This window comes from Saccostrea cucullata, unplaced genomic scaffold (genome assembly GCF_032062105.1).
Source record: "Saccostrea cucullata isolate Sc308-1 unplaced genomic scaffold, CSIRO_AGI_Scuc_v1 ctg868, whole genome shotgun sequence".
In the NCBI taxonomy this organism is placed as follows: Eukaryota; Metazoa; Mollusca; class Bivalvia; order Ostreida; family Ostreidae; genus Saccostrea; species Saccostrea cuccullata.
The window spans coordinates 68658-95351 of NW_026941219.1; the positions used below are offsets into that span (position 1 = coordinate 68658).

The 26694-nt window shown below is 33.2% G+C and overlaps 1 protein-coding gene across 1 annotated transcript; it reads left to right on the plus strand.

Annotated features, from left to right (window-relative positions):
* Positions 1-1272: 1272 nt before the first annotated feature.
* LOC134257448 (glycine receptor subunit alpha-3-like) lies at positions 1273-14621 on the plus strand. Its single transcript, XM_062740066.1, has 9 exons — positions 1273-1439; positions 3072-3160; positions 6312-6373; positions 6848-6915; positions 7276-7502; positions 10940-11022; positions 13039-13170; positions 13702-14069; positions 14256-14621. Exons 2-9 carry the CDS (start codon positions 3075-3077, stop codon positions 14487-14489), a joined length of 1260 nt encoding a protein of 419 aa, XP_062596050.1. The 5' UTR covers positions 1273-1439; positions 3072-3074; the 3' UTR covers positions 14490-14621.
* Positions 14622-26694: the final 12073 nt, after the last annotated feature.

The window sequence follows — 26694 nt, forward strand, 5'->3', positions numbered from 1 at the left end:
ACATTTCCATTGTCTTTGTCCGAGATGAAATTACAAACTGTAAATGTACTTTATTTCCCCATCAATATATTGGCGCGGTTCAAAAAAAAAAAAACAAAAAAAAAAGAAGAAAAAAACACGTGCAGGGCGGAACAAACAGCTAGACAGAAGCAGGGCTTGGAGCACGTGAATTGGCGGAATCAAAACATGTAAATATAAGGAAGAACTGTCAGATATTTCAATTTCATGACGATGATCAATCGATTGGCTTGCGTGATAATTTTATGCATAAACGCCTTCGGAATTTATGCAAATCATCATGCTACCCAATCGATTGATAACGTCATGAAATCGAAAAATAAGACAGATATTCCTTAAATAAACATGTTTTAATCTCAAGAAGTTTAAGGAAACCATCATTAAAATTGTGTCAATATCATTTAAATGCCTATTATAAATGAGAATAATGTCGAATATTGAATCACCAAATACACATAGGTGTAGAATTGAAGTATTTGCTAACTACGTGTATAATATAAAAGTCCCGCCCCACAACATTTATTAGAAATATTTATAACCTTATTTGCATTCAGGGATCTGTCCTCGTTATGTAGCATTATGGACAACGATTAATTTATCCCATTATTTACATGTATATATAAAACAGAGCAACATTGATAGTGAGGTATAAAATATGGGATAACAAGAATATCCCATAATTTGTAGTTTGGTATTCTTTGTGTGTCTATATCCCCTCTCCAATGCAAGGGGTTATAAAATATGTTTTCCAACTACAAATCACGGGAGATCCCAAATATACAAAACCCCAACGCTTCTATAAAACCTTATGGAATCAGAGAAAAAAATAATGCATCAATTCTAAGGCCTTTGGTGAAAATTTAAATTTACACGAAGTATATATCCATGCATGTTCTCCTTTTTAGGTATTCGTAAGTCGAGTTGAACTGATATTCTAAGATCTATCTTCTAAAACAACACTTGTATAAATTATTGACCCGTATTCGGTTAATTCTACACAAACCTCCACTAAGGTTTACTACTGCTCCACTTTTTAGTACTAAATACCCTAAGCTGGTATCAATTATTAAAACCGTAAGTTGTTATAGCATAATTAAATACTGCAGGTCTACAAGTCTCCTCAGCTTTTTATGGAGAAATATCAATCTATTATAGGGAATACAAAAATACAGGAATGATACACAGGTTATGTGTTCAATGTCAGACTAATATTTTCGATACATTTTAAATATTTTACAGAGAGCTTTAAAATGCATGACTTTGCCGTAGTTCGTGTGTACCTTTGGATTACCCCGATTACCGTCAAAGGATAAGCTCAATGCTGGGTGCCAAGAGGACGACTAGTGACCAAGTATTAGCCGTGTATACAGTCAAATGTGAACAAACTGGTGTTTGTATAACTTGGAGTACATTAGCAAAAGGTAAGAGTAGGTAACGACTATGAAGGGTAATTCAGGAGATGTTATTTGACACCCTTCTTTTTTTCGGGAAAAATTATTTTGGATTTTTTGCTTTGTTAAGAAAGCTCTAAGTACCAAGAAAAAGTGGAATTTTTTTGGATTTTGAGAAATATATATCAGGTAAAGGTGTACATATTGAGGCTACTGAAGTATTTAATCCATTTTTAACATACGGTACAAGGCTTTATTCTGCAGGAAAAGACATTGGACTATGTGAGAATAGAAACACTGTTTTTTACGTACATTAGGAAAGTTAGTGGAAATAATTAATTCAATTACTTATTCTTGGTCTAATATAATGATAAGCATATTCTAGTCTATTACAAATTGTGTAATTAACTTTAAACAATCATTTTTTCTATCTCACTTATAAGGGCGGATCACTCTAACAGCAGAAAACTCTCGTATAATTAAAAATCTTAATCCTTAGGTGTTATAAAAAAAATCCCCTATAAAAGGTTGAACATTCTATATAATAATTAAATTAAATCTAATATGATATGTTTAAAAATATAAATAAAATATCAGTATATGAATACTTTAATTGTTAGCGCATTATATTGTTTTATTCCTAAGACAGATGTTTTTATAGATATTTTGTTTTTAAGGCAAATTAAGTAAATATTTAATAGTTCAATAGTAGAGCGGACATAACTTCACAGAGACGGTGCAATCTGGAGTTTAATTAAATCCTAGCTAGTAAAAGGCCTCGATCGAAAAATCACTTTTTGATCGGAGTGTATGTAAACATATAAACATTGCATTATAATTTAAAATCCGGGTTGTACATTAATTAAGTCTGTAATGCAAATCATTGATGGGGTGGGGAATGAACGCAATCATTTTAATTAATGTTTTATAACCTACAATTCATCATGTATGTAACTATGTATTAATATTTGCAAAACTTTGTTTTTACCGATATTTTGCATTTTAATTTTGTATTTACTTGCCTTGGTGCAAGGATTTTTACCCAAGAATACAAGTGTACGACTTGTCCAAAAATTTGTCCTCAGTTGTAAAAGAAATATTTCCTTCAGGGCGACGGTGGTGCTGTAGGGCCCCTCGTACCAACTAAATAGGGGTTAAGTTTTCGAGGGTGGGGTAATGGGGGTCCATCGTCATTTTTAAGTCACTTTACTATGGACATTGAATACCTAATCCAATTCCAGTGGGGGGGGGGGGGGGTAAGGGGGGCTCTGTCCTACCACTTTTGAACCTTCACATGATGAATGTATGTTAAAAAATTACCAACATGTTGACAACTGAATTAGAATTAAACTTTATTTACACCTAATTATAGAAATATGTTATTTTGACTTATCCAGAAATGAATTACATCTTTTAAAAGTCATGGTTTTTTTTTTCTTTAGAAAGTTTGGTACATGTAGATGTTTGTGACTGCTGTTTAAAAAATTACATGTGAGTTTAAAATCTGTAACAAAGTAAGTAAAAAAAAAGGATGGTTATTACTTGATCTTCATCTATAAACTATAGCAAACCATTCCTCATTCAAAGCATATGCATGATACAATGATGTTAGCTGATTGTTCAATATTTAATGCTTACATTGTTGATATCTTTTTATCTCAGAAGATGGAATTGACAACACTCCTGATTTTCATGTTCTGTATTCTGTGTTCCTCACTGACCTGTGCCAGGAACCTAAGCAGAAATATCAGGTACGTCCTTAATTACTCAGTAATGTAAATTATTCACAATATAACCCAGTAACCAATATAAAAACTTTTACGTCGTTGAATTATTTTTCCAAGCATATTTTTCCCTCAATTTTATGAATTATTAAATATGATAGTAACGCCGTACAAACACTTTCAATTTCAAAGATCGGTCGATAGTTTGATAGATGATAAGGTTCTTGTGATTTCAATGTATTTGTCATTGTGCAATGCCATAAAAACACGAGAAAGGATATAAAATATATATTTTAAAAAGTCATGGAGAACAATTCATGAATTCTACTTAAAAAAGTAATGATCACGTAGTTAAAAGACCATAAAGTGCCGCACTTCCAACTTAAATATAAAATGAAATAGTATATCAAGACTTGAGATTTGGTCAAAGAAAAAAAATAACAAAACAAAACAAGCAAATTTAAAGAAAATTTTGTGGTTCCTTGCTTTATGTGACTTTGTGGGTGAGATATCATTATTTTATAGTAATTTGTGTCAAATATGAACGCCCTTTCATTTGTCATTAAAATTGTCCCCAAATATTGATTTTTTAAAAAAAAATAAGGTCGAACATGAAGGTCAAGGGGTCAGAAATCATAGCATGCTCGGAAATTAATATCTTGTCACCAGGTCACAGGTAATATACATGTCAAATATTATGTTGAATATAATCGTACATGTGAAATATGAGAGCTCTAGCAACAACTGTTAAAAAGTTATGCCCAATGTTAAAGTTGTGTTAATTCTTGCAAAATTGGGTCAAACTTCAAGGTCACTTGACAGAGTCAAAAAGTCAAATACAGGTATGTTGTTACTCAAAGAAAGACTCCAGCAGTCACAAGAAGAACACCATTGAAATTTGAGTTTTCCAAAACACATGTGGAAATTGAAACAGCTAGGAATAAGTCATGTAAGTATAAGTTCTGATTTTATTTTTTTTTTTGTCTCGTCCGTCCATCCGTCTATCTGTCGGTTTGTCTGTTTATCCACTAAAACTCTAACCTTGCGCAAAGCATTTGAGTGAGTTGGGCTATAGCTTTCATATCTCAAAAGTGTTTTCCTTGTGACAAGGCATTTATTAGTCAACTGTGTAACACCGAATTTGACCTCTTAGTTTAAACTTTATTTCATCTGAATTAGACATTATAAACACACAGTAGATAATTACCTTCGGAAACAAGTTGTAACAGCTTATATATATATTAATCCGTTTCCTTAAATTAAATTCCAACTATAAATTAATATTTGCCCTTGTTGAATGACATGTATAATAGAAACAATAACTGGAAAAAATTGATGAAACGAAAGCAAAAAAAAAAAAAAAAAAAAAACAAAAACAAAAAAAAAAGCCAACAACAAACAAAAACAAAAACGGGAAAAAAATGGGTAGAAAAAAATTACATAGAGAGATATCATATAACATGAATTAACACTAATAGAAAATGAGGAATAAACAGGCATACAATACAGTACAGGATTAACAATAACAACAATACGGACACAAGTAATATTCAAGTTACAAATCTTTTAGAGGCAGAAATAAGTTGATGTACATGTATGAAAATGTTTGAATTGAAGGAATGATTCATAGTTGAATCTCCAAATAAGAGAATGTTTAAAGTGACTGGCCCTAATGGGTCAATGAATATTTTCCTTGAGTCCGTGTACAGAGGACATTCTAATAAAAAAGTGTGTTGTTGTTTGAATTTTCCCACAAGAACAATTAGGATTATCTATATGTTTTGCAAATGATTGACCTCTTGACCTTGGAGTATGACCCATTTATACCCAAAATTACCAAAGTTTACACCTGGGCATAACTTTTGAACAGTTTGTGCTAGGGCTAATATTCCATAATATTAAAATATACTTTTCTATAATTTTACCTTGACCTAAGATATTCACCCATTGTTATAAAGGCTTTAACCTTAGCAAAGTGAACAGTTACATGTAGTACTATTGCTTTCATATTTTACTCTTTTTTTCCTAATGACAAGACATTTCTTTCGATACCATGACCTTCGAGTTTGAGTTGCATTTAGAAATTTCAACCTTCGACGCAAGTTGCCATATTTGTTTCACAAACACGTCTTGTTTCAGAAATTAAGTTAATCTTTCATTTAGGATTGAAAGTGTCAGCTTTTCTAAAAATTTTGAATTTTTCAGTTTATTATATTTAAATGTCCCGTGTTACGTTATTAAAATGAAAATCTAATCGTAAATTGTTTTTCTTTTTTCATATGTAATTTTTATCTAAGATAAATGAAGTAAGTAAATTCAATTTTTTGACATAGATAGAACATATTTTCACGTAGAAAAGAATTCCAGGACACATGTTCTATAAAATAAATGATAAAAGTATAAAAATTATATGTCAAATCATTAACAGAAACCTGCAACTATTCTGACACAAAAGGTTTAGGGAATATAGATTTAGGGTAATATTAGTACACTGAAAGAAAAACCTAGTGAATTTAACTCGTGTATTTCGTAAAGCTTTGGTCGTGATTAGTAAACTTTCAGTTTACTGGTTAAGATAGTGAGTTGTGGAGCGGGGGTCGTATAGATACTTAGATACCCAGTGAAAGTTACTCTCATCAATTCTAAATTTACTAATCTAATCTAGTAAATATACCAATATCTGGTAAAACTACTATTAAGGTAGTGATTGTATGGACAGTGAATCTAGTAGTTTTCTTCGTGACATTAACTAGTTATTTTTTTTACAGTGTATTCAGTCTCGAAATGTACAACCATCGCCAACTTTTCGTTATTTTAAAAACTGAGATCAATAAGTAAATGCTGACATCTTCTAGCACATATGATGTGTGTCAACATTCATTTCAGAAAGCGATTTACGGGATCTGTAAAAGGTCATGAGGATCATTTTAAAAGGCCAAGACTGTATACAAAGATGAACATTAAAAATTCACACATTGTTTAAAAAAGGAAAATATTCACTAAATGGATCAAAGATCGAGTTCAATATCAAAACGTGATATTTTTATAAGTCTCCTGCAGAGCATTCTATAAAGCATAACTGCATGCATAATTTGGTTGTTAATCCCCCCCCCCCATCTTGCTTTCTACGGGCCTGGATACAGTGGAAGTACTTTTGTCCATATGTGTTCTATTTCAGACAAGAAATTATTGAGAATCTTCTAACGGGATATGAAGCAACTGTTGCTCCAACAGAACATGGTATGTAAAAATAAGACAGATACAGCTGAATAATGAACTTTTAGTGGAACAAGGGCGTTCGCTATAAAGATTGATTGATTGTATACTGTTTAACGTCCCTCTCGAGAATTTTTTACTCATATGGAGACGCCACCACTTGCCGGTGGAGAGCTGCAAATTTTGATCTATACTCAGTACCAGGACCGGTCTCCACGTCCGACAGTGGGATTCGAACCCGCGACGTAAAGATCAACCCCTTACTTCGAGTACACGTGGAAAAATTAATAGATAACAAATAAAGTTTGAACTCCATGAATTCTCAGTTACATGTATTTACTGTTTGCTATAGATTTAGAGATTAATTCTTCTCCTTTACGATCAACATTTTGTGCTAGTTAATTTAAATCAATCTTTTACTTCAAAATACACGTGTCTTAGATTTTGCAACTCTTAAATGTAATAATCTAGATATCTCTGTTGCCCTGCTTTTAACAGGCATTCCGGTGACGGACATAGTTCAACTGTACATACTCAGCATTGACTCAATAAGTGATTCTAGCATGGTAAGTCAAGATTTATACGGGTAAATATGATTATAAACTGTATTCGCAGATGTATATATTTTACATGTAATAAGGAAAATTAACCATTGAAATGCAGGTTTCAGTAAAGATGAGTGTGAAGTTTTCAGTTATACCGATTGTTTAAAACATTTTGAAGTCAATACGAAAAACTATTTCTGTTCATGATTATTTTTTCTTAAAATCGGAATAGAATATATCAATGCGAGAAATTTCAATTCACGACTTTTACCCGTACAAAGATTATGACCGCAACACCGAATGGCTTTCAAAAATAGCTGTTACAATTACAGTTCTATTATTTTCGCCCTAATAAAGACACTGGATTCTATATGATTTTAGGACTACGATATGTCTTTCTACCTCAGACAAAGGTGGTACGATCCCCGTCTCCAATACAACGAATCACTGGGGGCAGATGTGTTGGAATTGGATCCAAAACTCATGGACAAAATCTGGGTACCAGATATCTATATAATAAACGAAAAGACCGCCAAAATCCACGTGGTCACGGTACCTAACAAGATGATGTACATCTACCCTGATGGGCTTGTACTCTACAGTGCTAGGTTAGTCATTTTTTTGTTTGCTTTGTGATTCTCTTATTCATATTAAGATGTATCCAATTGAGAACTGGACCCGACACGTAGGCTTTTGCGAAGCGAGGCATCACCTACCGCGAACACAGGCCCTGGCCTCGGGGCCATAAAACTTAGACGAGCTCACTTTTGATGTCAGTCTCGCCTTTTTTTCAAAGGAATATAAAGTGGAAAAGTGAGACAGAGATACGAAGTTAGCTCCTCTATGTTTAATGGTCTCTGGCCTGAGTTTATATAGTGTCAAGCAAATGAACTCTGTAGGATTTGTTACAATTATCAAAAAATGACCCAACCCATCCCCTACCCCACCCGGGTGGTGCAGTGAATATTTAAGAAATAAACAACGTTATTCAGTGAACATGGCGTTATGAATAGCAATTGCTCTGCTGGCATATTCCATGATGCGCGCTAGCGCATCATGCATGCATGGAAAATATGTCAGCAGAGCTATTGCTATTCATAATGCCATGTTCACTGAATAATCGTTGTTTATTACTTATATTTGCATTCTTTGATGTTGTCAAGAATATCAGAGGAAATCCTGGCTTACATAAGGTTGCGGCTTGTTGTCTTCAGTAAATAAAAACTCACAGCTATAAAATCAGTATACCTGACCATTGTACCTTTTTTTAGGTCACCTGAGTTACTCAGGTGACCTATTGCTATCCGTCGTCGTGCGTCGTGTGTTGTGTGTTGTGTGTCGTGCGTTAACATTTGAACATTTTCAGCTTCTTCTCTGAAATCGCTGCACCAATTTCAACCAAACTTGGCATAAAGCATCTATGGGTGAAGGGGAACAAAAATTGTGAATTTCATGATCCCTGCCCCCCTGGGGCCTGAGGGGTGGGGCCAAAACCACTAAAATTAATGCAATCTTAAAAAAATCCTCTTCTTTACTCCTGGACATCAAGCAGGCAAACTGTTTGCATGATTGTAATCAGCAAGGGTGCCTCTACCAAAATTGTGAAATTTATGGCCCAGGGGTCAGGGGTTCTGGTGTTAGGGCGGGGCTAAATAAGTATATAGTGAAAATGCATTATTTCTTTGAAAATCTTCTTCTCTGCTCCTGGGTATGAAATAAACCAATTAAGTACATAGTTATGATGAGCAAGAGTGCCTCTACCAAAATTGTGAATTTTATGGCCCCAGGGTCAGGGGTTCTGGTGTTAGGGCGGGGCCCTATTGATTATATACTGAAAATGCATGAGTTCTTTGAAGATCTTCTTCTCTGCTCCTAGGTATTAAATAAACTACTAGTAACTAAGTGCATAGTTATGATAAGCAAGGGTGCCTCTACTAAAATTGTGAATTTTATGGCCCCAGGGTCAGGGGTTATGGTGTTAGGGTGGGGCTCTATTTTGAATATATAGTGAATTTTCTCTGCTCCTAGGTTTTAAATAAACTAACTAGGTGCATAGTGATGATGAGCAAGAGAGCCTCTACTAAAATTGTGAATTTTATGGCCCCCGGGTCAGGGGTTCTGGTGTTAGGGCTGGGCTTTGTTGATTATTTTCTAGTGAAAAAACATGAATTCTTTGAAAAAATTTTTCTCTGCTCCTAGGTATTAAATAAACTAAGTACATAGTTATGATGAGCAAGAATGCCTGTTCCAAATTTGTGAATTTTATGGCCGGAGGGTCCCGGGTTCTGGTGTTAGGGCGGGGCTCTATTGATTGTATAGTGAAAATACATTAAATCTTTGAAAATTTTCTTCCCTGCTCCTGGGTATTAAGCAGATGAACTACCTATATAGTTATGATGAGCAAGGTTCCTAATCTTCCATAATTGTGAATTTCAAGGCCCCAGGGTCAGGGGTACCATAGAGGGAGGGGGGCTGTACTTATATACTGAAAATGAATGAATTGCTTGAAATCTGCTCCTTGGTATTAATCAAATATTTTTGAAAAGCAGGGATGCCTTTTCAAGAATTGTGCAATGTGTGGATCTAGGCCTAAGGGTCAGGGTTCATGTGTTGAAATGCATTTTTAGTTCCTCTACCCTGCCTATGGGTATTAATAAACCAAACTAAGCAACTGCTAAGTGTATAGTTATGATGATCAATGGTGCCTCTTTCAAAATTGTGAATTCCATAGCATCTGGCTTAAAACATGAATCAAGTTCAATCACTGGAAAGTTGTTGCATAATGCTCAGGTGACCTATAAGGCCCTTGGGCCTCTTGTCTTATAAATCACAAACAATTTATAAAGTATTTGCCTTTTAAACACAGTTATCTGGATACAAGCTGCGCCGTCGTCACATTCTCTTAATTTTTGTTTTCATGCAGTTGTGACGTCATCGATCAACGTTATTGAAACCCTATGACAAAAATCAATAATTTAGCACTTTGATGAAAAAAGGCAAAGCTTTAATACAGGTTATAACTCCAGAATGCTTTATATGATTTTTTTTAGTGCTTATATTTATTTTTAGAGCGGAAATTCTTCTTGAAATAGATATACTATGAAAAGAAATGTTGCTTTTTCAAATGTTAAAACGCCCATTGTGAAGAGTTATCGTTCTTTGTAGAAATATGCGAAAATATGATAAGAAAAAATTAAAATATGGCAGTTCTCCTCAATTTTTAAAAAGTTTTATTATACAATTAAAAACATTGGCCAAAAAAAGATTTTTAAAGGTGTAAATCAGCAATATTAAATTATTCTGAATTTCTTTTTTACCAAAGAATATTATTAAAAACTTATATTTATTCCTTTTGCAAAATATTTCATATATATACTTCTCAACACACTACAGAATATAATTTTAATAGTGCTTGTGCTACACTAGTGTGCATAGCAGTGGCATTCATAGTAGAAGCAGTTGCGTCTATAGTCCTATGAATGCTATTGATGACAGCATGTTCATAGTGGGAGAAAGCAGTGGATATGCAAATATATTCAAATATTCTGCAAAACGTGTGCTTATTTAAAAGAGTTCACAAAATACAAAAGAGGACATCCAATCCGACCATCCGAAATCATTGTGTAACTTCTGTTACGCACTAAGTCACCCCTTTTCATACAAAAACAGATACTCTCACTCACACGAAAATACCCTTATTACTTCGTTAGATTATAAAAAAAAATGAATATATATATACCTGTTTTGCAATTAGGGAGCAGGGGTGTTATATTCTGAAATTAAGATCGGGCTCATGTACCTAATTTCCTCCCGCGTTTCCGCCAATCATGGTGCAAGCCATGCTTCAAAAACTGCATGATTTTGTAAGACAACTTATAGTCTCTAACTAATTGATTATTTTACTTAAAGTGATTTTACACTATTTATCCTTGATTTTCGGAAATCCCTTACATTGTAATACGCTAAACTTAGGTGGGGGTGTCATTTGAATTAAGAAGCAGACTTTATTTTTCAGGGTCTCAAGAGTGTTTTCTTTATTTTTCAGGGTCTCAGGAGTGTTTTCTTGCATGATGGATCTACACAAATACCCTCTAGATAAGCAGATCTGCGACATACGACTGGAGAGCTGTAAGCACATAGTTTATTTTCTTGTTATTATCCTTTTCCGAATATTGAAATGATGTTGCTTTCGGGCCCGAAAGAAATATACATGTATACTGGTACTCAATTGACAAGTTTATGGTGGAGTTCAGTTGCATTTTTTTAACCTCATGGAAAGGAGAATCATCTTTTTATAGATTTCTAGTCAGTCGTGAGTATAATTAAGTCATAGATATGTGTTATCAGGCAATCTGATTGAAGTCAGATCCTTTGATCCGCTCACATAGATCGAGCGATCTAATTTAATCAATATCTTATTATGTATGTAAGATTACATAATCGGATTGGACATCTGGCATGGCTATATAAGTCCTCTCTAGATTCAGTGATATCGCTACATTTTTTTTAAATTTTGTTCAATTAAGCCTGGATATTTCATGCTGTTTGTTTAGTCTTGCGCGTCTCTTATGAGTGAAAAATTCTCGAGTGGGACGTTAAACAATAAACAATCAATTAATTCTTCATTTTTGCTCCCTTTGAGCGAAACTTTAAAACGATCATGAATGAATCATGAATTTTTACAGCTATTCTTTCTATTGTCATAGCAATCAGGTGAAAATGTTAAACCATTAAATCACAATCTATTATTTTCTAAAAACAAGTAAGTTCGTCATGAAAAGTTTGAAGCTTATATTTCTTTTCATCAGAATTTGACAAACGTTTAGAATTCACATTTGTAGACATGTGCATTAACCTGATGTTTTATTCATGCGGTAATTTAGATTCAAGAAAACAAAGTTTACAACATAAAAAATACAAACATTCAGAGTATAAACTATAAGTCAACAAAGTTGTATTTTCAAAAATTTCCGCTTGGATGTTGAAATAACCGACTTACATATGTAGATTATGAAACTGATACGATTGCAAATTTTAATTTGCAAACGTAAAAGTCTGGTCTTTTTAACACGCCTACCCTATGTATGGTAGTTCATTTTTACCCCACGTCTGTTGATTTTTCCGTGAAATCCTGGCTTACGATTGGTTAAAGTCTATCACGTGATGGAGGGGTACTACTTTTACCCCACCTCTGTGGATTTTTCCTTGAAATCCTAGCTTACGATTGGTTGAAGTCTGTCACGTGAAGGCGGTGGATTACTTATACCCGGTCAGCTGTAAATCTATATCCGGTCGATGTATTACGTCACAGACATAACGTAACGTCATAATAGGCACAATATAAGCGTGATGAAGCATTTACCAGAGAAAACCATTTATGAACCAGAGATAAAACGTAAATGTTTCATCGGTGGGGTAAATTCGTTACATAATCTTTTAGTGACAGGGTATAGGAGGATACCTGGTTAGTAAATTTCATACCTGACTCAGCTCTGCCTCGCCAGGTATGAAATTTACTAACCAGGTATCATCCCGTACCCTGTCACTAAAAGACTACGTAACTAATATTATTAGGGCAGTGACCGGATAAAGCTTTGGTTTATTAGGTTACCTTTATTAGGTCAATGCAAGGGGTAGTTGCAGGATTAAAACAAAGTATATGTACAGTGAAACTCGTTTCATCCGGATCGTCTAATATGGATCTCATCTAATGCGGAACTCGTCTTATCTGAAATATTGGCTAATACGGTGTGAAGATAATTTTTTTTTAGTAAATTTAATGATTTCAACTCTTGTCTATTCCGGTCAATTTCTTAAAACCTAGTGATGTGTAGATTAGACAAGTTTTAATTGTATTATAAAGTATTCATTTTGTTCAGTTTTCTTTTCTGAATATATACTTAATATTTATGAAAGTCAGTCTTCATTTTGGCTACTTTGTATGTTTAGGTAGAAGTAAATACATCCAGTAAGCCAGAAAGCATTAGTACAAATTCTGATTTCAAAGCAAATACACGTAAATCTTGCATATAACAAATTAAAGTGAGATGTAACAAATGAATTAACAGTTTCTATCTTTGCTTGAGACAATTATTCAATAATGGACTATATCTGTTACAATGCACGGACTTTTTTCTATCCTAGATGGGCACAGCGCAGCGACACTGATTGTGAGGTGGCGGGACACGCCAGCAGAGATCTCTAAATCCTTACGCCTCCCGCAGTTTGACATAAATCTGCTTAGATCCTTCCATTGTGACCAGCAGTACATGGGAAGTGAGTAACTAAATGTAATAATTACAAAAACAACATTTTTGATAGATGAATAATATTGGTTTTTCAGTACACCCACACTGTACACTAGTAATTTGCTATTGTTACATTATTTGTCCTCTGTAGATTCTATAATTCGAACAATACCTATACTCAGAATAAAAAAAAAATTGAAGAACATGTCAATAGTAATACGTGTAATTTGGAGAATCTTCTTCGATGGTATACATTCTTTAGAGATGGTAGCTATCGGATTCAAGTTCAACTTTAATAAAAAATTGCTATATATTTTCTATATATTAATAATGTTTACCAGACACGTGATTTGAAATTATGTAGATAATATAAAGAGTGTGAATAAATCTGCATAAGTTACATTTGTATAATGTAAATTATCCATTTTTTAGGTGATTTTTTTTCTTTGCGTATATATTTTATGCTAGCTCCACCACTTTAATTTTGAAAAACGATTCATGACTACATGTATTACATGAAAGATTTTGCTGTTGTTTCATCTAATTTTTTTTTCTTAAGTAAACTACACCTGTATCGGGCTCGACATTCACTTAATGAGGAACATAGGATACTACCTGACACAGACCTACATCCCGTGTATATTAGTGGTCATCCTTTCCTGGGTAAACTTCTGGCTCAGCGTCGACGCGGTTCCCGCCCGAATTTCCTTAGGTCTCCTTACAGTTCTCACGATGACGACACAGAGTTCGGCCGCCGTTAGAGGCCTAACAGTTGTGTCATATGTCAAGGCCATGGATGTATGGGTCTTTGCTTGTTTATTTTTTGTTTTTGCCGGACTTTTGGAGTTTGCATGGGTCAATGTATCAAACAGAGTAGAAAGCCGACGAAAGTCAGTAACAGATTTACCGGCCCTAATGAACGGAAAGGTATCAGTGGTTTATTTTTAGAGATATGAATTCCAATTCTGAGTCAGAAATATTTTAATTTATGAAGCTCTTTACGAGATTGACACTATTCATTTATATGATTAATTCAATGTTTTGTATAAATTGAAAAGAAAATAGACTTTTTTTTAAGTCTTCATGAAAAAATATCCTACATTTTCTTTCCAGAATTCTCCAACTAAGGGTTCTCCAAAACATAGGGACGGTTTTTTCTTTAAACCATCGAAAGATCGAGAAAAGGCCAGAAACATTGATCGAGTCTCTCGTTTTTTGTTCCCCTTAGCATTTATTTTGTTCAATGCTGCGTACTGGTCTATATACCTGGTTCTCTGGGAGCCTGTCCAGGACAAGCACGAGGATAGCGAAGGAATCACCATTCCAGTAAACCTTAATGACTCATGATGACACCATGTAATGACACAATGTGATGACGTCATGTGAAGTCATTAAAACTTGATTTAATTGTGTTCACAGAGGATTTTTTCAGAATAATTTTCCATTCTTGTGTTCATGGATAATTTTCATGGAAATGAGAAAATCCAGCACTTGTTTCATAAGTTTGGATCTCTCGCTATTTTATTATTTATTGCAATGTTTAACCCTTTTGAATATTATTACACATCAGAAGGAAATTGTGAATTCTTGCCAGTTAACTTTACAGCAATACCTGCACACGGTGTATATCTCAACAAGCAAGACTATTGTGCACGGTATGTAGGCTTTTGAAGCAAAAGAAAGGCGGTCAACGTATATTTTTTGTCCATATTTGCAATAAACGGATATTTTTTTGTCAAAAAGCATGTGCCTACTGAAGAAAGCATTTTCTTAGGAGTATATATGGATACATGTGGATTCATGCTTCATTTTCAAGTTTATCCCACACTGCAACAAAATTCCAAGGATTAGAGCAAAAATGACGCTAAATATGTGTTTATGATCAAATATCAGAACTAAACTTTGCTTTATCATAACTTTTGTATTACTGCTAAATACATGTTATCTATATAAACGTTTGTACAAATTGTCTGTAAACAAAACAGATCGTATATAAATATATTGACGGAAAATCAATGCTATGCCAAGGGTGATTGCAACATGTTGTACCCGGTTTGTTTACCTACTTTTTTTCTTAAAGAATCATTTTCTGAAATTTCATTTAAAATTTTACTTTAAAGTAACTTTTGTGAAAGTTTTTGTAACAGCACTCTGAGTGATGAATTCCATTTACTGGACATATCTGATACATATTTGTCGTCCTTTTCGCTTTGCACATGGATGTACAGGGTACTTTGTTCTCTTTTATTTAAAGGCAACATATTCAGATGCTCCTCTAAGAAATGTTTTATACGTGCAGTATTTTGAACATTACCTTTAGTTAAGTTATTATGATTGAGAAATGACTTTGAACAAATAACTCTTTGTCTTTTTTTAATATCATAAACTTTGCAAAATATAAACGAACTCCATTTCTGTTGATACACTGATGAGTTACTAAATTCAATTGATATTTATTATTAAAATGCCATGACATAATGAAAGTGTAAATTGTAGAAAATCCGCAAAGAGATAAATTCTCTCGAGGGACGTTAAACATGTAAAATATTGATACTACAATGTATTTTGTTAATGTCCTTCTCAGGAATTTTCATAAGAAGGCTTGCCGGTGGAAGGCTGCACATTCTTTCCTATAATAGAAACTGACGACCATTGAGCAATGAGGGATCTTTTTGTTCCAGCATCTACATGGGCCCTTGGTTTACACGGTCTCCACGTCCCACAAAGGGATTCAGACCCGCAACATTAGGACCAACTCCCTCACTTTAACAAAATTATTAGTGGAATGTTGTTGATGATCCTATTTTTTCACAAAATGCAGAGAGCAAAGCGTCTTGGTTAAAGGGGGGGAGGATAACATGGATACCTAATTTTGGGTAGTAAAGTTTATAATACATTAAATTGTTTTTCAGCACTATTTATTTTTAAACATAATTATCGGAGGTGGAGGATGTCTTTTTAACAAAAATCAAATTGCATAGCATTTAAGTGGGAAAAGGGGGGGGGGGATAATGTGCATACGTAATTGGGCAGTTTCCTTTATGCCTAGCAGAAACATATCACGTATGCCATATGTATGTTTCAGTGATTTAATTATTTACCTACCTAAGATATCCCACGGTTCCAGGCAATATGCATTTTTTTCGTAGTGAAAAATAACAATGTACGTACATCGAGAGGTTAACTGAACTGTATTACTTAACAGATTTCAGGAATAACGTGCACCCCAAATTCCCAGACACCTGTTGGAATTTGGTAATAAAACTGCGACGTTCATCGAAGTCTTTTAATCTGGTTCCCGCAAACTTTAACTGGTTCCCTAGCGAAATGATTATTGTCAAGTCGTACATAAAATGTCAGGGTTTTGAGGCAGTGAAAACGCGATATCTGAAGAAATATTTCAACAATGAACTTGAAAATAAATAGGCTTCATCTTTTTATACTGCCATACAAGTATATAAACGCTGAGGGTGGTTAATGCAAAAGATCTCTGTCAATCCTGCCCACAAATGATTATTGTCAAGTCGTACATAAAATATTAGGGTTTCGAGGCAGTAGAAACGCGATATCTGAAAAAAATATTTCAACGATGAACTTGAAATGAATAGGCTTTGTCCTTTTATACTTTCACACAAGTATGTAAATGCTGAAATTGGTTAATGCAAAGGTTTTGTGTCAATCTTGCCCACAAGGTGTAATGATTGAACACACTAACACACACTCTTGCCCACAAGGTGTAACGAACACACTAACACACACACATGCGCACATTCGCGATGATATATCCCCTCCTCAACTAGTTGCGCGAGGGGATAATAAATTATGAATAAAATAGATGCAAATAAATAAATAATAAATGTGTAAACTCATAATTAAAAAGAATTAATTGTGTGAATTTATAAACGAGTAAATAAATAAAATAAACTGAAATAAATGAATGAATAAATAACGTCAATTTTAAGTTCAGTGTTAATGTTAATTGATAAATGTTATTGAAGTTAAACTTATTATATTATGATTTTCATGTTGGGGTAAAATGACCCAGGTTGTGTTGAGAAATGAACTAGGTGAAGTGAAATGAATTGGGCGGAAATGACCTAGGCAGAGCAGGTAATGGGGTAAAATGACCAGGATTCTATTAATTGGTAAAAATTAAGTAACAGATTATGAATTATCCGGTATTTCAAAATTCAACTCCTGTATATAGTTCCTTGATCCGGCAGTTGTTTGTTTCATCACAACTATAAATAGCGGTTCTCCAGATTCATCAAGCACTCCAGTTCACTGAGAGGAACCTCAACCCTAAATTCCCATTGGCAAGGTAGGTAATTTGAACTGAATTGAAATGTTTTGCTCCAATGAAATATTGATTGGATTTACGATACCTTTAGTCTAAACATTATTTTTTATGAAAATGTAAAACAATTCTATCAAGAAAATGTTTATTTCTGAAAATAGTGTAATGAAGACTTACAAACATTTAATCCAACTTGTTAAAAATGTAGGCTTTTCAAGGACCAAATCGGCAGCAACGAAAGAAAATGGCTCTACAACAAGGTATGTTTTCTTTTTATCTTTTGGACATGCACTAGTATTGCTCAGCGATCAAATGCAGTTTTTGACAAAGATATGTATGCAGGTAAAAAATGTATTTACGGTGTACAAAAAGGTCAAACATTAATGTTTTTCATATTGTTTATCTTTGTAGCACAAGTAGACGATGTGATGAAAATAGCTAAAGACATGCTTGATAATGTTGATCCTGCTGTAAAAAAATTATCAGCGATCGAACTTCAAGAGCTTGACGAGGTCATGAGAAAACACATCTCACAGGAAATTCAATTGACCAGTTCCCTAGGCGATATATCAGGAATTGATGATAAAGAAATGGTAGACAGGATGAAAACACTTCTATCCGATGAAGATTTTAAGACAGCAGCTGGATATGTCGACCAAGAGACGTATACCATGGACATCCAGGGATCACAGGCAACCATACTGCGCGGAGGCCAAAAATTTCTTGAACCTATCCAGCTGAACTCTTTGGAAGGCGTAAATGAGTTCGACATAATCCAAATCGCTAGCCTTGTTATTGAAAGTGTATTATTTATCCTCGGCGTTATTGGTATTAAAATCCCCATTAAAAATTCTCTTCTTAAAAAGATTATCCCAGCAGTCAGTCCTACATTGAAGCAGCCAGCTTTTAAAAGAGCAGTAAAGGCATTCCTTAGAGCCTGGAAGAGTGGAGGTCCCGTGGCAAAAGCACAAGCTATTTACAAACTCATAAAGAAATGCAATGACTTTGGCATTTTCTGGAAAATCGTGAAAATGTCTTTGGCAGAAATGAAATGGTATGACTATGCTAAAGCCATAGCAGAAGTCACCGCTACAATCGTCGCTACATTTGCCACCGGGGGTGCTGGTCTGATTGGGAAAATAGCTCTCTCTGTCGGCGATGCATTAAACATAACGAAGAAAGTCATTAACCTGTTGAAAAATGAAGAAATGGCTCAAGCTTTTTAAAAAAAAATGATTGACTTGAATTTGACAGGAAGATTAATCGGTATATGTTTGTCGTGTCAGGTCCAGTACAGCCAGTACATTTAATTAATATGTATCTAGAAATACCTACTGTATTTAATAGCTACCGGGGTAGCTTTTTAAAAGCTTTTTCAAGATAACTTTTCAGAATTTTCCTTGATTTCAAGAAAACAAAAATAAAAAGAAAAATAAAAACAAGTAAATGTATACGAATAGTTTTTCAAGGATTATATGAAAATCAATCTACAGCATACTAGCCAAAATTAATTCAATTTAAAAAAAAATTATGCTTTGATTCCTTTGAATAAAAAAAAATAATTGTTGAAATGTCAGAAGAGAACCTTTGTCCCTGTTACAAATGATGTTACAAATGATGTTTAATCCTTTACTTTGAAATTAAGGGAAAATCCTGTTGTATATAGCCCAAAAAGATTAAAACTTTGATTTCAATTGCAGAGAAAGGGACTCATCTCCAATAGTATTTTTTCCTGGATTGTTTTCAGATTTCAAAATTGAAAATTATCACTGCATCAAAATGCAATATTCTATGAAATTCATATTTAATAAAAAATGCAAATTTAAAAAAATAAGTTTGATTTTATAGAGCTCTAAATGAACCTACTTCAAGTAGGTAAATAAAGCTAAGTAGGTAATTCAAGCTACGTAGCTTGTAATTGTCCTGGTGTCCAGTCAACTCGTAACCAAACTGAGTCATTAACCCAGAGTCAACTCGTAACTGAAGTCAAAGGCAATGAACACATGATGAACATACACATGTATTTCTTTTTGATATATTTTCATTCAGATATCTGATTTATTATTTAATATAGTTATATACTCCTTTACTAATTATGTGTATACTAAATAAGATATTATAATAGTACATGTCTTTGTATATAGTATAACACTCTATCTGTAAGTAACAGTTTTGGGTATTATGTTGACTCCGTACGAATTGGTTTGGGTACGAGTCCGTTTGAGGTGAATGTAAATCTATGAGACCTGTAGGTAAACATTAACAGGCAAACCTTCGGTGTGTGGTTCTCTGAGCACAGACACTCGAAAAAATCTACCCCCTCTACAGTTTCTATGTAATATTTCGATATTTGGCTAATCTAGCGACTTATTGATAAAATTTCATGTGCCTGTGCTCCGAGATAAACGAAAACTACTCCAGGTGTTATGATATTCTGAACTAATACAACACATGATCTATCAAGTGTCGACAGAGCTAAAATTGTCGGTCTGGTTTGCAGCACTCTCTTTAATCGCCACATTTTTGGCAGAATACTGTAGATGATGGACTTGCCATACCCATTTGGAAGCACAATAAAAATATTTCTACCTATGGAAAACTACTTTAAACAGAAAATCCGTTTTCTTTCAATAGCAAATATATATTTAACACGTCGAGAATTGCTTTCAATGTTTTCTCCATGGGCGCAGCCACTTTTCATCAGAAAATCGGCTTTCTTATCAGATTTCTGATTAGCCTCAGTCTGAGTTCAATATTTGTATTAAAGAAAGCGTCCAGACGTTTGTGGAGGTATACGCAAACGTCTGGATGATGCAGAATGTTCTTTTTTGCATAAGATTTTGCATAAATCCTGCATCATATGAATACAAATATAGGTCTGCTTAAAACGGAGTGATCCCAGAGGAATTCGAATAGATTATTTGAAGACCTTGTCTCCAAAAACCACATAGTTATTGTCAATCAGAATCTCAATTATCTTCTTGATGTCAACTTCAGAGCACTTGTGTGCGCAATCGGAATATGTTTTAACAAAATAATTTTGCAAATGGCCATTGACCAGATAAGTAAATTTAAGAGTTCCAGTTTAAGCGAAAAAGCAGCTGTCAATAATATCTAAAAGCTTGGACTTGAATTATCTTTGGGAATGGTTGTGTATAAAGTTGAAAAGTCGTAATTTTTTAAGCTGTTGGTTTTCGTAGCATCTTGTGATATCAAAATATCCAAAAGTTCTTTGGAATTTTTTAGTATCCATATATAATTTATTTTGTGTACACTCTCGAATACTCCTTTTGTATCTCTATGCATTTTTCAAAATTGAATTTAATATCCCAAGTGAATTTCATCGCATAAATAAATTTTCGAGGATTAGTACCCCAAGTATATTTCTTTCTACATAACCCTTATTAACTGTACATTACTTAAAGATAAAAGTTGAATACTACAAGTGTATTTCTTGATTGAAATACATACTCAGAAAGTCAGACATGCATTACTTAAAAATGGGGGATGACTGTCTTTGTACAAATGCATATAGTCAAGTGTACAGTACTAAAATTAAAAGGATTGATATACGTTAAGGACAGATGGTACAAACAATTTTTATCTTTGGAGAAGACCTAATATTATGTCACACGTTTAGAAAACTGGATAACTCTTAGAATTTTTTCTCCTAAGAACTGGAAAATGAAATAGACTTTGAAAATATTAACAATATTTCAATATATTTAGAGATATGAACAAAACACACTCAGTAAAGTTTTAAAGATGAAAACAGATTTCAGAATATGTTACCTTGGTGCTAAAAGTGTAATATAAATTTCAGAAAAAATATACCAAGCCAATTGAATTTTATTAGGAAAAGCAAAATGGTAAAAAAGCCTATGTGATGTTGCTGATTTTTAGTCATTTTGTTTTTCCTCATAAAATTTACCAGGCTTGGTATATTTTTCTTAAGTTTATATTACACGTCCAATACCAAGATAACATATTCTGAAATTTGTTTTCACCTGTAAACCTTCTCTGGGTATGATTTGTCTATGTCGGTTTTTTTTATTGAAATATTACTAATATTTTCCAAGTCTATTTCATTTTCCAGTTCTAAGGAGAAAATATTATAAAAATTATCCACTTTAATAAAGTTGTGACATGATATTTAGTTTCTTCCTAAGATAAAATTTGTTTGGTAATGGTAATCTAACAACCAAGTTATATGATAAACGTGATGACTTTAACTTCCCTTACTTATGCAGCAATATACCTTCATCACCTGCATACTGAGTGTATATATCTCAGTTGATTCGATACGCAAGAGCGTGTTCTACGTATGAACAATTTCTTAAACGAGGTAAATTATTGACAAGCAAGTTGATAACAAGAATATCAACAGTCTCGTTTAAAGTCATCATTTCGTAAATTCTATGGTCGATACAATGACCTTGTCAGCAAATACATTTTATCATTGAGTCAAATGCTGACTGTCGTTTTTCATACCAATTGTTAGTCCATTATTTTATACACTGAATTGACAACGGATTTTTTCCGTTATTTCCTGATCATGACAACGAACACACGGCGGGTGTGACCGGTCGGCAGGGGATGCTCACTCATCCATGGCACCTGATCCCACCTCTGATGTTTCGGAGGTCCGTGTTTGCTCTGCTCTTATTTTGTATATTGTTTAATGGACGTTGAGATTGAATACTGTTCGTTATCTCTATATCCTTCTTGTATCATCTGTCCTTAAGTGTATTTCTTTGTACAAATACCCAGTTAATTGTGAATGAATTAAAGATGGTGGATTAATGCCTCAAGTGTATTATTTGTATAAATGCAAAGTCGAAATATAAGGGAGTAATACTCCGAGTGTATTGCTTTGTACAAATATAAAGTCAATTGTGCATGACTTACATTTAAAGATAGGGGATTAATACCCCAAGTGCATCGTTTTGTACAAATACGAAGTAAAATGTAAATGAATTAAGGTAGGATTCTTCTCATATTTCTAATAATTAAAAATTAATAAAATTTTCACAGAATCAAGAAGACAATATCAGTAAGTGATAGTATCAGGGAAATTAAATTTGACCGTTTTATATTAGAGGCAAGGTCAGGTCAAGGTCATTATCTTTTTCCTTGACATTAAGAATAAAAAATACCTGTTGCCAATCATGTGATACCTACTTCTATTTCAAAAGTTAAATGATTGTTCTTTTTGCATTAAAACATATCACTGTATCGGGTCTATAGCATGATATTACCAAATTTACATAAATAATTTAACTTAACTGGATATTGGCTATTCCGAATTTTCTCTGTTTTTCTTAATTTTTTAGGATATATCAGTTATTTTCATATGCTTCTAATATTTAATTGTTTTTTTATTTTCACATAGAATAAAGTAGTCTTATAAATGTAAAAAATGATACACAAACAAAAAGTTTTGATCGTTTGGAAAGAGAGAAAAAAAAAACTTTTTATGGATTTTTGGCTCAAATCTGCACTTTGATAGGAAGCGTTTAAAAGCTAATAAAGTTCTAGTTTGTTTGAAAAATCATATTTATTTGATATATTTTTAAAGTTTAGGCCCTCATTATTAATTTAACTTACATTTGAAAATTTCTCCAAGTCTTCGATTGTGTAAAAATTATAAATAAATTCATTGTTCTATTATAATTTTGAGAGGCAGAAAAGAAGATATTTTCATACGCCACCATTCCGCCAAAAATATAGTCCCTGCTAGTTTTCAAACGCAGTTTACCATTTCTATTTAAAGTTGTACAATTTTGATGAGGAAAGAAAAATATGGTCTTTTAAATTCCTTATACCTCAATATATAAGACATATAAGGAAATATACTTTGAATGTCTCATCTAGTCAGAAACCAGAGAAGAATCCTACCTTAAAGATGGAAGATTACTGCCACAAGTAAAAGATTTGTACAAATACATAGTCAATTGTTCATTATTTAAAGATGGGGGATTAATACCCAAAGTGTAAAAAAAATTGTACAAATACATAGACTATTGTACATTACTTGAAGATGGGTAATTAATACCACAAGTGTATTGCTTTTTACAAATTCATACTCAAATGCCCTCAGTGCCGAGTATAGGACAAAATTTGCAGCTCTCCACGGGCAAGTGGTGGCGTCTTCATATGAGTAAAAAATTCTCGAGAGGGACGTTAAACAATATTCAATCAATCAATCAATCAATCAAATGTACATTTCTTTAAGATCGGGGTTAATACATGTACTCCAAGTGAATACAATTGCACAAATACATAGACAAATGAGCATAACTGAAATATGGGGGATTAATACTCCAAGTGTATTTCTCTGTGCAAATACATATTAGTCAAATGTGCATGACCTAAAGATGAGGGATAAATGCCCCAAGTATCATTGGATTTAAAATGGGTATAGTGACTATTTAGAATTGTAAAATGTTGAGTATTTTGAACTTAAAAACCTAGAAAAGGGAGATATTGGAATTTCCTTTTTTATTTTGAAATGTATTGTACATTTTTCGCCAGAAAGCATGTGCCAAGTATATGTTGGTAAACTTTTCCTGACTACCATGATATTTGGTGCCGAGCGAAGCGAGGGACCAAATCGAATGGCGAGGGAAAAGTTTAACAACATACTTAGATACTTAGTACATGCTTCACACGAGAAATTAAGCCCTTTGTGTCTCTGTCTATTAAATCACAAATTTTTGTGGGTTTCTTATTATTCAATAAAGATAAGGATAGTTTGACCTTGACTTTTGCAATTTTGCACAGGCCCAGATGTGATAATTGTACCCTCGGGGTAATATTTACCTGTCAGGTTACGGTCTACAGTGAATAGTTTTCAAACACAATACAGGTTTATTTCTATAGATTCAAAAATCTCTGTATGAATATAGTCATCCCATTTTGATGGATTTAAGTCAGGAGTATTTTATTTTTGTGGTTATTATTAAACATTTGTTTTTGGTGGTAAAATTTATCAATTTCTCAAGAAAGCAAAGAATTCCACTGAAAATGAAAAGCAGGAAAAGAAAGATTTACGGTTGGATATACATGTACACTACTTAAGGACGGTTCCAACGTATTTGAACTTCTTAAAAAAGGACCATATTTAGACTTTTTGCTGTTTCCCAATCAGTCTATATCTGTTTAATTGGAATCAAAGAATAAATAAAAAGTAAGTAAAATTTTATTGTTCTCACGTCTCAATGCGATAATTCTGATTAAAACACCAATGTAAATGATAAATCCTAAATATTCAATCAAAATTACTAGACATTTCTTTAATTTCTCTTTTACTTATGATTTTAATTAAATTTTTTCATGTTTTTTATTTTATTTTGGCTAAAGTTGAATATTTCAAGAAGAAAGACAGGGGATCGAGAGAAAGAGATTTTTATTCCTGTACTAATTTATGTAACAATGTAGATTTTTTGTACTTTGTATCACATCAAGTCCATTATTCATTGTCTGGTGACCTTGAAATGTGTCCATGATTGTATTTACTTATTATTGGTAATGATTTGCTCAATAATTATGCACACAATGAGTCGACCAACCATGAAGCTTGGGCTAGGGGTGTACCAAGTGATTTGGTAGCAGCAAAAATCCTTTGTTCGAGGTGTGAAAAATGTACTTAAGCATTACATAAGGAGTATGTGATTCTCTTTCAAGTTTTGTCAAACACCTCAATGCAATTCCGAAGATAAGAGCAAGAGTGGCAATAAATATATGTCTATGATCAAATATCAGAACAAAGCATTGCTTTATCATTATTTTTTATTACTGCTGAATACATGTATCTATATAAGAGTTTGTACAAATTGTGTAAACAAAATAGTTCGTATTTAAAGATATTGACGAAAAATTAATGTTGTGCCCTGAATGAATGCAACATAATGCACCCAGTGTGTATACCCCTCTTTTTCTTCATGGAATCGTTATATGAAATTTCATATAAAATTGTACTTAAAAGTGACTTTTGTGAAATATCTTTAGAAAAATTATGGTTGACTTACTTCATTGTTTTTAGCAGCTCTCTGAGTTCATAAATTCCATTTACTGGACATATCTGATATACGTTAGTCGCCTATTTTGCTTTGTCATCTAAAACATACGTAGACAATGTTCCTAATCGTCTTATTTTTTATCTAAGAAATAAAGTTCGCGTTTTTATAAATGTTGCAGAATAACCTTCGATTTCGAAAAAAAGAACAACATTTCGAGACCGAGGAGGTTATTCTGCATCATTTATGGCAACAAGGACTTTATTTCTATTCTACTAAGTAGTATTAAATACCGCTGATCGTTTCTCTATGGAGAAATAAATTAGGTCACGATATTGCAATAACGCTTTTCCATTTACCACCAGACACATCGATGTGGTGTTAATATGAATATGAATGTACAAGTAATGTACATCTCCGTTGCACAGGTTTGATACGCGTTTCTGATCTCATAACTTTTTATGACGTTCCTGATTTATTGGAGAATAATGTCCGCGGCAAATCTTTGATCTTGGCAATAATCGTAAAAGAATTCAAGATTATAGATAAACACATGTTCGTAAACAAAATCATTTATTTTGTCGAAGTGTGATGTTTCATTCCATTTGATTAAATGGAACTCATGTTAACCAAATTCTAAAGCAACATGTTTTGTTACCACAGAGCACAGTTGACCAACATTGTAACGTTAAAAACAACGCCGAGAAAGTTTCTCAAAATTACTATTGTTTTATTTCAAAAACGGTTTGTAGCGTCTCCTCCATTCAAAAAACATATCATTAACACCTGGTACGTAGTTTGCTAACAATTGTACAAATCAAACTTTACATGTAATAAGATTCCCTTCGTTTTAAAACTCTTTAAGTTACCATGTAACTCTACAAATTCTGGAACAGTGAAGCACACTAAACGTTCAATGTAGTTCCAAACTGATTTGATAATATTTTGAACTATTATCTGTTTTTGTATAATTTATTGTACAATTCAAACTCGCTACCACTCAAAAATATTTTTAATTTAATTTTTTTTGAATTTTAAACAAGAAAGCTTACTTTTCATACAGATCCTGGTTAAAACAGATTGTTTAAAGTTTGTTAAATATCTTTCCCTAATGCGAAATACAAATTTATTGCTACTCGCTGCTCTGTGACGTCCTTAGACGACGTAATGGTTATTTGCCTTTTTCAATCAAGATCATGTACTTACAAACGTTTCAGATATCTAGATATTTAGATAT

Coding starts and splice junctions, on each gene's coding strand:
- LOC134257448 (XM_062740066.1), top strand. CDS start 3,075: ATGGAATTGACAACACTCCTGATTTTCATGTTCTGTATTCTGTGTTCC. Junction 3,161..6,311: donor AACCTAAGCAGAAATATCAG/GTACGTCCTTAA, acceptor GTTCTATTTCAG/ACAAGAAATTATTGAGAATC. Junction 13,171..13,701: donor TGACCAGCAGTACATGGGAA/GTGAGTAACTAA, acceptor TTTTTTCTTAAG/TAAACTACACCTGTATCGGG.